General features: G+C 41.5%; 2 protein-coding genes across 2 annotated transcripts in view; both read right to left on the bottom strand.

The window, feature by feature from the left end:
- Positions 1 to 395: 395 nt before the first annotated feature.
- Positions 396 to 872, bottom strand: ucn3l (urocortin 3, like). The gene has a single exon (XM_041964361.1). The coding sequence runs from the start codon at positions 870 to 872 to the stop codon at positions 396 to 398; it is 477 nt and encodes a 158-aa protein (XP_041820295.1).
- A 3,509-nt stretch (positions 873 to 4,381) lies between these two features.
- col7a1l (collagen type VII alpha 1-like) overlaps positions 4,382 to 11,536 on the bottom strand; it is a 50,265-nt gene continuing 43,110 nt past the window's right edge. Inside the window, exons 104-109 of the mRNA XM_041964447.1 lie at positions 10,678 to 10,755; positions 9,523 to 9,576; positions 9,353 to 9,401; positions 7,838 to 8,059; positions 5,841 to 5,903; positions 4,382 to 4,901 (exon numbers count right to left, since the gene is read on the bottom strand). Coding sequence (XP_041820381.1) covers positions 4,687 to 4,901; positions 5,841 to 5,903; positions 7,838 to 8,059; positions 9,353 to 9,401; positions 9,523 to 9,576; positions 10,678 to 10,755 — 681 coding nt within the window. The 3' untranslated portion in view covers positions 4,382 to 4,686. The remainder of the gene's footprint in view (positions 4,902 to 5,840; positions 5,904 to 7,837; positions 8,060 to 9,352; positions 9,402 to 9,522; positions 9,577 to 10,677; positions 10,756 to 11,536) is intronic.

Genomic DNA, 11,536 nt, shown 5'->3' with positions numbered 1-11,536 from the left:
AGACTGTGACACAAGAGCATGAATCTGCTGTCTAGGATTTACTAGATTTATCAACCAAATGCATCACTTTTTGAAGAATTATCATCCAACTTTTAGTCACAAAGTTTGATTAGTTCACATCGTTTATTGCCCCTAATGGACTTGTTTTCCAGCGTTTTCATTGGAGGAAAATGAATATTATCAGAGACTTTAAGTCCAAGGACGTTTCACATGAGAGCGATCATTTATATTAGAAATCTTTAATCTGTAACGTGAGTGGAGAGGAAACACCCTGCCCCTGGAGAAACAAATCACCACTACTTTAAAAGCGAATAAGAAGTAATTCATTACATTTGAGTAACGAGGAGGCCAACACTGGTCATGGCTGTCGGTTAAATCGAAGTTGTCCCACATGTTCACTTCCTGCGTCCGATCTGCGCCAGCAGCCGCGCGTTCTCGGCCGCCTTGGCGCGCAGGTTTTTGGCCTTGGCCACATCAAAGAGGACGTTCATGATGTTGGTCGGGACGTCCAGGGACAGGGTCAGCCTGCTCCTCCGATCCCCTTTGCTGCTGTTGCGGAGCATCTGCCCTCTGAGCTTCGTCCGGCTCATGAAGCGGTAGTTTGCGGGAGTTGAAGTCCTTTTTTCCCGGCTTGACTCGTCAGAGGAGGGGGAGGAGGAGGATGAGGAGGAGAGATACTCCGCGGTCTGCAGGAGGGACCCCCAGCCGTCCAGGGGGGAGTAACCCGGCTCGTCCTCGTCGCTCCGGACGCCGACAGCCATCTGGTCGTCGCACAGGAGATCGGAGCGTGACTGAGAGAGGCGGAGGCACAGGCTGGAGGTCGGTGTGCACAGGACCGAGAGCAGCAGCAGGGTCTTCAGGGACGGCAGCATGCTGTGTCCTCTGGGTCCGACACAGGTGAAGAGGGGGAGGAAGAAGAAAGTTTACTACACGCCATTTCAGCCTTTAACATCTGAACAACATCCCATCCTCCATCCGAACAAGAGGTTTCATTTTGAAGTGTATTAATTATAAAGAAAGGGAGAAAAAAATGGTCTGATAATGAAGTGGATATTAAAATAAAGTGCGTCTTTCCAACGGGGTCAACTAAACATGGTCATTTACACTGAAATCGAACGAATTTCTGATCGATTTCTCATTTCTCTTATTGAAAATATGCTTTTAGGGCTCTGAGATTATGTTTCAAGAACAACTTCTGCGTGCGTCTTAAAAAAAAGTCTTGAAGTTTTTTTTAAAATGTATTTTGGACCACTAGCAGTGATTAAATGGCATTAAATGGGTCGCAGATATGCAAGAAATTAATTTCGCACAACTTACCACTCGTGTCCTATAATAAAGAAGACAGTCAGAGAGGTCAGCAGACACCTGTCTCTGCAAAGAAAAACACCAAGCGGGCTGAAATCCTCGCAGGTCAAAATGTGGTAAGAAATCCTGAGAAAGTGCTGATGTGTGCGGAGGTCAGCAGCGCGCACTGTGTGACCAGCGGAGAGTCTCGCTCGTCCATTCCCACAGCATTCATTTAGTAGGAGCCTTCAAACTGCAGCCCTACGCCAGCAACAACGTCATCCCGTTGACATTTTGGTGCGCTGTGAGGGACCCCATTGGCTGCGAGGCAGTGATGTAGTGGTACACAAAAAAAAAAATTGGTAAATTTGACCTCCTGTCGGTGAACATGAGACATCACGACCAGACACACAAAGAGGAACTTGTTTTTTCATGCAAGCCCGAGACTTTGATGTGTCTTCTACGTGCAATGACTACATTTGACCGCCTTAAAGACATTTTAGGCTTTTTGCAGGTGTAAGATTGCTTGTTCTGCAGCAGGGACTGTTCCCATTCAGGACCCCGGACAGTTCCTATTCAGGACCAGAGTCAGTTCCCATCTTTCAACTCCAAGCACTGGTGTCCCACGGGAGTCACTGACAACTTATTTCTCTATGAAAGCCACATTGTTAAATGATGTATTGTGATATATGGCTGTTTATTTTGGTTTAAAAAGTTCTCCTTTTGTGCATTTTCACACTTATACGTAAATATAAAATCAAGTGCATTCATTAAATAACTATTTGATTTGTTCGCCACTAGTTTGACAATCAATTAACTGTTTTTAAGGGCAAAGATGTCAAATATTTGCTGTTTCCAGCTTCTCAAACATGAGGATTTGAAGCTTTGCTGTGTCATATATGATGATAAACTGAATATATTCGTGTTTTGGGATGATGGTCGAATAAAACAAGCAATCTGAGCACATCATCTTAGACTGTGGGAAATTACAATGTACATTTTTCAGTATTTTCTGACAATTAATCAACAAAGCAATTAATCAGTTAATTACCCCACAGAGGCATTGCTTGTTTTTCTTATTCAGTTTCTCACTTTGCAATAAGCCATAAAGTCTGCAGTAACAAATCATCAAAGTTAAGTGGGATGGGATGGGATTGTCACTGCTTAATAAACCATTAATTCTATAATCCAGCAAGTCTGCAGCTGTAAATGCAGAAAAGTTGATAACAGATAGACTTTGGTCCAGATGCTCTGCAGCCCTTTACAGCCCTTTTCCAGAAGGAATGAGGCAGAAGTACAGCCAGTTTCACATAACCTGGAACAACCCAAAAATGGCTCTACTGATGAATGATAGCAAGTCTGCATAAATGATGTATGTAATCATTAAAAAAGTCATTATTTATATCTTATAAACCCATTACAAGGGGTGGCTCATACGGAAGAGGTACCGCTTGATTTAACCAATTTTTTTATTAATTTGATGTAAATATAAATATAAAATATGAAATTGTGCCTTTATTCAAATAAATAAATGAATAAAGGCACAAAGTTCACTGAGTTTCTCCCATTGACAACTTCAGGTTATGCACTCAAATGAGCGACGCCGTGCAAACCGTGCTTGCTATGTATGCATCATATTTAAATTAGCACGCAACACATATGGCTACTTAATTTCAAAAGCAGACTGATATCTGAGATGTGGAGAACATTGTGCTTTAATTAAAAACTTGGAGTGTACGCTCAACACACGCCACGGGAGCCGCCCGCAGAGACGAACGGCACCACGTCAAGACGAGGAGAGATCATGGAAGGAGCGAGAGGATCAAAGGCTGTTGGGTCAAGCTCTAATGAGCGATGCCATTGTGAGATTAATATGACTGTAAGCCTTCACAGCTGGAGTAATCACACTCTGTGGCACACTGTGCAGTAGGACGTCCTCCCACTCTTGCTTCCACTATGCAGTTGATCTCTGAAATGGAATTACTTGCTCCTCTTCAGCTTCAATGGAAAAGCACACTTTCATTACATGCTACATTATGTTGTTGTTAGTCACTCGTAATAGGATGTAGTTCTCCATTAAGGTGCTGATTTGAGGTGTAAAGGAGTGTTGACCACACCTGTTTTATTCTGGTACAGAGTATTATTTTAACAAGTAAAAGAATATCTATCTACCTGTAGGCTGAGATACTTTTTCTTTTTTGATGGAAGCTGTCTGAACATTTTCTTGAATCTTAATTGTCCTGATGCAAGTGAAACCAAGTTTTCTGGGCTTTCTATAGGAATGAGTGATTGTTTAAAGCACAAATAGATCTATTTTAATCAAAATAGTTGAGGTTGGCAGGGGGTGTGGTTCAGTGAGAACAACCTGTCACTGTAGACTGAGTTACCACATCTCGCGATCAATAAAGCATCTTAGCAAATGGGAGTCCGTTACAGTGCAGAATTGTGACTAATATGACAAAAGCCTCTGGAGGCTTGTTGGTGAAAGACTCGCCTGTCGCTTTGGGGTGAATGGGATTTCTGAGTATTGTCAGTGAGCGAATTTAAGAAACCTGGTGGTGGAGCTGGTGCAGCATGTTGCGCTGAAGATGTGGTGAATGCTGAATTAAAACCCTGACATGAGCATTCGCACTGCAGTATCCTCGTTCCAACACCAACCAATGGCAGCCGGAGGATCGAAGCTGGGTCGTGTATTGTGGCTGCCAGAAAAAAAAAACCCAAGAATGCGTGCTGCCCCCACATCAACACCCACGCAGGAATCCCCTGCTACTGCTGTGTCGGTCTGATGGAGAGTCCTCTAAAACAGTCCCCGCGTGATCCCCCTCACTGGGCCCCTGTTGGCCCCTCATCTGGCTCCCAGCCTGACCCATAACACCCCCTGCCAAAGCAGCATATGTAGTGGTGGAGGTGGCAGCAGGCAATCAGCTGCCAGCTTCTTATTTTTCACACTGCACAGGATGCAGGGCAATTGACAAAACATAAGAAAGATGACTGGGCGTTACACGAAGGGACCCGAGAGATGGAGCGAGAAGACACAGGCACGACAAAGACATCACGGAAGGAAAGACGGATTTAATTTTTCAGTTGTAAACTCGGGCTAAAGTGAGTCTGTTGCAGAAAAAAATCACAAAACTAACATGTTTTTAACATTCACATTTTGATTTGCAACACCTTTGTCAATAAAACTCAAGAAACAGCTGTTCAACTATATAAATAAATCCAGTATAAAACATTTTACACAGTTATGTACAAAAATGACTTTCTTGTATGGGATTGCTAGTTTTATCTTCAGTACCTGAAAATACTGCACATGTGATAGATCTACTGTATTCATACTGTACAACCAAACCCTTTTTAAAGAAGAATTTCTTCCTTTTCTGACTAGCTGTTACAATGCATGTTTCATCTGTGATCTGACTGGTACCGCCGCCCTCTCCTCTCCACCGCACACCAACTCTGGCACTCTTGTCTCGAGGAAAAGCGGTTTCTGCTCCCACCACAGCCCCCGTACACAAATGGCCTGCATTCCCCCAAGCGAGGGTGGAAGTACCAGAGCAGAACGTACTCCGAACAGGCCCCCTCTGACATCGGCTCCAGGCAGCGGTCAGTTGCTGGAACTGTATAAAACAGGTTAAAATTTATTTAATTTCCCCGTATTTCAGATGTTGGATATGACGCAAAAATGGTGGGATTCTGCGTGATGGAGTCTTTAACACTAAAATATGGATGGATACCACTTGAGGCCACTAGGGTGCAAAATGCCTGCTACAGCTGTGATGAAGAGGAGCAGTAAGGACTCCAGGAGATATTAGAGCACGTCTGACAAGATCTGACAATGATAAAAACCTGCTTTTCCATTGAAACAAGTGTTTGTGAGAAAGAATACTTGCATTCTTTTGGAGATTTGGATGAGAACAACAGCTATCTTACAAGACACAGAATGAATAAGTTGTCTTATTTAGTTGTCACACATCACATTTGTGCATAAAGTGCGTGCTAAGCTAGCCTGTGCATGAGAGCCACTTCTTGAGCAACAACAGCAGGGCCCAGTGAAGGTGTTTGTGGATTGTTTTAATGCACCACTGACTGTTTTCTAGCTTACAAGATACAATATGTAAGAGAGTTTTAGAGCTGCTGAAAAGTGAAATTTTTTTACTTTTGATTTCCCACTTCTTCCAAACTCCAGTTTTTGTGCTAAGCTATTGATATGAATAAGTGCCTATAAACTGCTGGATGCGATCGATTTATTGTTATCTTTTCTGACTTCCACACAAGGTTTAGTCACCACATTCTTCATCACACTTCAGATCTCTCTCACAGCATATTCTTCTTCATAAATTACCTCATGAAATCTAGCACAGGCTGTGAAATATTCATGCATTAAGTTTTGGCCTTATCATTCTCTCCCACCTTGTGCTTTTAACAACCGCAAACAAACTAATTACTCATAGATAATGAAATATGAAGAGAAACAGACACAAAAATGGAGGTGAACAAGAGGAAAAAAGAGAGGAGGCAGAAAGATAAGAAGGAAATCAGTTGTCTTGGCCACTCACCAGCAGTGTTTGTTCCAAATACCCTTCTTTTCTTCCTCTGTCCCCACTCTGCATTCAGAGAAACTGAAGGAAAACAACATCAATGAGGAGATTTACAGGTTTGTGGATTCAGTCATTAGAGACCAGGAAGGAACCACTTTGACTGCACCACCACTTCATGAATGCCGGCGGTGTATTGACTCATCTTAAATCGTTTCTCCAAGCAGATGAGCAACATGGAGCTTTCTTTGGTAGTCTTTTTGATCTCTTTGTGCAAACCTTCTGCGAGTCTGCAACACTGTGGACTTAGTTCGAGGGAATTACTGTTACACAATCACAAAATTCATATGGTGCTAATGTTAAAACCAGGGATGAAAGTGGAAATCCATTAAAAAGTCACTGAAAGAGCTGGAAGGAACACGTTTATAGGTACAAAGCAGCAAGCACAGTTTCTGGTTCTTTGTTCTGTGAAGTCTGCTGGGTTGATCTCTTTTCATATGATTTGATCAAACAGTATCACTGACAACAACCCTCAGTTCAGTCAGAGACACTTACATCAAGGAATCAACCATTTATAGGTTATACAGTTAAAAAAAGGGAGCTGTAATGGAGGAAGGAGCAATCGCCACTTCACAAAAGTACATATACACAAGCGTTAAATCTTAGTTAAATCAAGAACACCAAAACCTCAACACATAACGAGCAGCTAACAGCGCTGGCATGAGCGAATCAGCAGAGCAATAATAAGAGGTGTGAGGTTATAACGTTCTGTGCTGTGCACCTGCACAAATATGATTGGATGTGCCTTGTCAGTGGTCGTCAAGCACCAATGAAGTGGGTGATGCTAACCAGCTAATGCTAGCGCGACTTCAGCGCTCTGCCTGAACTAATGCTGTTCTTAATTAGTTTGATCAAACGTTAAATGAAACATGAACCTCACACTTTGTTGACCTAAGTGTCTGTTTTGACGAGCAAACAGTAAGAAAGAAAGAGAAAGAAGAAGAAAGACACTCCAGTGAGGTCAGTTCATAAACATGTGGTGCTAAAGGGACGCTGGCTATCTTCCTTTCTGTGTGTGGCACCACAGACAGTTAAATGTGGTGCAAATTGCAATTTTTATTTAATTTGTTGAAAGTCTCCATATTAAAGTGCAAACAATGAACTGTGGCCCACGGTGCCCGTACACATTCATTAGTCTGTAAGCAGAATGAGATGAATGTCATAGCCTTACATCTAATGATTGTAATTTATGAATAAACATGGTGACATTGACAGTGGGCAATGACAGGCTCCCTTTGATTAGCTTTTGTGGTTTACCTGAAGCAAGAATTAAAATAAATTGGGACGCAGACAGCTCGTCGTGCCTGGGGGCTGCATTCGCTAATGAGCCTCATGAAATGTTGTGTGATTTTTTGGCCAATGTTGACCCTTTGTTTAACTTTCTGGTTGCTTTTTTGTCTCGATGCTGATCGTTTCCAGCCGTAGGAGCAGTCCAGGAGCTGAACGGTGATGTGCTGTTAGACACTGAGCCTTTTTTGGATAGAAAACAGTGTAGAAATAGACACAGCAGAATGCTTTTTGTTACAAAGCAGATTGTGTTCTCTCAGATCCCGATGCTCAGCTTGCATCCACAGTTTATAGTAGTAAACTGACTTGATGCTTTTTAAACATTTAATCCAAAATATATTTTAGTGCCGCCTTTAGCTTAGCTTTAAAACAACATCCTTTGAACCATGGCAGGTAACCATAGCAACATGATTATGGCTGCGCTCAGTCTGCATTATTACTGCAGAAAAGTCCCCACATCTCAACTAACAGTGGAAAAACTGCCTACATCACAACTGCTGCACTTATGTATGACATAAATGTAGCTATGACACATACTTGGTCATACGCTATAAATATGTTGTGGAGGCAGTTAAGCAGTTTTGAAAATTATGGTATCTCAGGAATCTGTGTATTTGCCTGACCAAAAATGTACTTGTGTTGATGTGTAATATTAAAATAATCATTATTACCAGTGCGGTTTGGTAGGATCCCATTTTCCTCGATCATTGGGGCAGGACTGGTCATTTCTCCTGCGTTGTCTCCATGATCCTTCTCCTCCTCTTCTTCTTCACCTTTTTCATGCAGGACAGGGTTGAGGAACGGCAGCACCTCATCTGCCTCATTTTTCTTCTCAGTCACTGCGGTTGTTCCATCAGGATCCACAGACTTAACCATGAACTTGTATTCCAACCCTGTAATGACACAAACATTATTTTACATCAACCCACTTTTGAAGTTATAGACTAGCCTGGGGCAAAGTTTGTGACCATTAAAATCAGAATTTCAGGTATTTTATGTCATCCAGACAACTTTATTTATTATTTTATATCCTGAAACCCCAAAAGTGATTAAAAACATATTTTCACAGAATATACTGTGGTAACTATTAGCCTGCTTTACAGTTAACAACAAGACAATAATGAAAAGCATTAAAAATGAATTGAGATGAGCTTTAAAACACTCAGCACAGTTGGCTGATCTGAGTGCTCCATAATCTACACCTGTGCTTCTCCGGCTCCAACATGCCAAAATGTCACCTGCGAAAAAGGTGTATTGCAGAAAGGTTGACAAATGATCCTTTAAGTGTCTTGTAAGTGTGTAGTGGATTCTTGGTGAGGCGTCCCACTTAATGGCAGTCTCGTGTTTGTGAATGGCTCTGCTGTCGGTGGCACCATGGTGTGTGTTCCTCTGAGAGAACATAACAGATGGCACAACACACATGGGTGCCATGCTCCTGCCATGCTGGAGCTCTACAACAAACAACCACGCACCCACACACACACACACACACACGCAGACAGACGCACAAACACACAACTTACAGACACTCACACAATATGTGGGCCTATCTGGAGGCACACGTTTATTCACTCTTGGTTAAATGTACAGAGAAGTACAAACACACAAAGAAACCCACCCACACATACAGACAGACGCACATACATACACACACACACTTTTACTTCTATCCTTATGAGGACACCCTAACCTGAACCATCACAACTAAATTTCTAAAGCTAACCTCAACTTAATTCCAGCCTAATCCTTAAAACCATTTATGAACCTTCAAACAGCCCTTTGAAGTTGTGAGAAGCTGCCAAAATATCCTCACTTTCCAAAAATGTCCTCACTTTGTTGGTTAAAAGCTTGGTCCTCATGTAGCAAGTACACACACTCACACACACACACACACACACACACACACACACACACACACACGTAGTTGTGTTTTCATCACTTTTTGGGACATTATCTAGACTTACATGAATTTCCTGGAGACTTACCATAACCCAAAACACTACTTCCCTAATCCCAACCCTAACCTTAACCTTAACTCTTAATCTTAAATCTTCAAACTAAAATTTAATGAGTTACATTATAGGATTATAGTTTGTTTCCATCAGGAATGCGAGTCCCCACAGTGTGATGTAAACACAACAACATGAGTAATACACACTGACTCACACACATACACAAAATCTTACCACACTTTTGTGCCACCTCCTGAGTGACTAGCTCCTTCACTTCTTCAGCCTTGACACCAGAGAATGACAAGATTCAATGTTATTTCATTCTCTTGTGAATTTTTCCAGATCTCTCTGTTTATACATATTTTAAATGACAGTGCTTGTGTGTGTGTGTGATGAACACGTACAGAGAGTCCAGGTTCCCCCTTTTCTCCTTTTCCTCCTTCAATGCCCACTGTACCCTACAGTAAAAACACATTAGCAAATGCATGAGATGAATTATATTCTATCACGCAATAAGCATTTGTAGTAAGTATTTTAATTTAAATTAAAGTCCCAGCCCCTTGCCTAGCTAACCACCAAGATTAATGCCACATTTATGTCACATTTATATTGTAACTTAAATACAAAGAGTGACAAAATATTCACATCAGACATCTAGATATTTTAAAAAGGAGATGTTGGGCCTCAGACTCAGAGGGCACTTTATTTCACACCCTGTGGTATTTCCCAGTGGTACAAGACTTTTGGAAGTGGCTCCACTGGTACATTTCAAACCGAGGCTGTAGGCACTGAGCGATTGGATTTTGACTTGCATCATAGTGGACATAGACAGGATTTAATGAGGGGGTGGTCCCTTCAGGACTGGTTTAATCAGTAAAGCAGCCTCATGTGAGAAAATGTCTTATGGAAGGACTGATAGGTGGGAAGAATATATTGAAACGTGGGAAACATTGTACTATATGGGGATGGGGACTGACCTCTGCTTGTGTTGTAGCCGAATTGGTCTATTTGTTACTTGTAATTTATTACTCGGAAATTCTGGCATTCTTTTTGGTGTTCATTTGGTATTCATTTATTTAATTTTATTACACTTCTTACATGTTTTGAATTTCTTTGTGAAGAGTAAAACATGAAATCTTGAATAAAATATAAATCATATAAAAACAAACAATATAATAGTTTTCTCTTTCCTGTGATACAAAGCGTGTCAATAAGCTGGTGCAAAAATGGCACTGAAGGTTTTATAAAAAACAAAATCCAAACAAACAATTAAATGCATCTATTAAAACATACTTTTCTGAATGATTTATATCTGGTTTAACATGTTACTGAACACACTACACTAAAAATATATGCAGTTAATTAAGTATGCAGTTACACTCATCTGAATGAGCAGCAATGGTATCACATGAGTCTGACTCACTGTCATTTTATCTTTATCATCAAAAAGAATTAGCTGAAAGATAGAACCCATTGAGTTACAGAAGCTAGCTAGGAGAGGTCCAAGACTCTGTTTTCTCCACTAGAGGTTTGTTTGAGAGGACTGTGTTCACTCTCACGCTTTCTCCTCTGAGTCCTGGAGTCCCGGGTGCCCCCCTCTGACATGGCTTCAGTCTGCCCCGTCTGCCCCTTTCCCCCTGTTTGACACGAGAAACAAAGTGAGTTCAGAAACTCACACAAAACCTCTATGCTAACAAGTTTTTTTCTTAAATCCACAGCAGCACATCCAACCACTCACTTATAAGCAGTATGAAAGACAGACCAATTAGGTACATCCCTGGAATATCCTCATTAGAGGTTTCCAGCCACTCTCTGTCAACACTGAAAGTGTGGTAATTGTAGCTGAAAGGAGCTAATTGAGTAAGATATTACTTGAAAGCTGCAGACGCAAATAGACCTGTGTGTGTGTGTGTGTGTGTGTGTGCGTTAATTAAGGACATGCCTCTGCTGTATCATCTGCTGCAGTGTACATGCTGCCAGTCTCTCTGTTCATGACATGGTGATGACTGTAATCAAGCTCAATCAAGCCTTCTGCTCATTGTCTTCTGTCACATTTTCCCTCCTCATGCTCACTCAGAAGAAAAAAATTCAGTTTTTAATAACTGATAGACATATCTCACCCTCGGCAGAAACACTTTACTGTACACACACTGTATGTTGTCAGTTAAGCCCGGAGGCTTTTCAGTGCTGCCGTTCCTCAGCATTCGTTAAAGAGGTGGCTGTGATGTGACTGCACCGTTCAGTTAAAGGTAATTAGGCTTGTTCTTGGATGTGCATACTTCATTAAAGTAATGATTCATGGCTGCACCAGCCAGAGAAAAGTCTGTGCAAGCTTGGAGGGATCATGGATAATTTTTTGGGGCCTATAATTGTGTGCTAACAACTTCCTGTTCATGTAAAATAACTGTATTTACGGAA

Source organism: Chelmon rostratus, chromosome 22 (assembly GCF_017976325.1).
Source record: "Chelmon rostratus isolate fCheRos1 chromosome 22, fCheRos1.pri, whole genome shotgun sequence".
NCBI classification, from domain to species: domain Eukaryota; kingdom Metazoa; phylum Chordata; class Actinopteri; order Chaetodontiformes; family Chaetodontidae; genus Chelmon; species Chelmon rostratus.
The sequence above is the reverse complement of the archived record's forward strand: the minus strand, read 5'-3'. Positions and strand labels throughout refer to the sequence as shown.

What these genes read in the sequence shown, in the direction of transcription:
- ucn3l (XM_041964361.1), bottom strand. Translation starts at nt 872, where the DNA reads ATGCTGCCGTCCCTGAAGACCCTGCTGCTGCTCTCGGTCCTGTGCACA.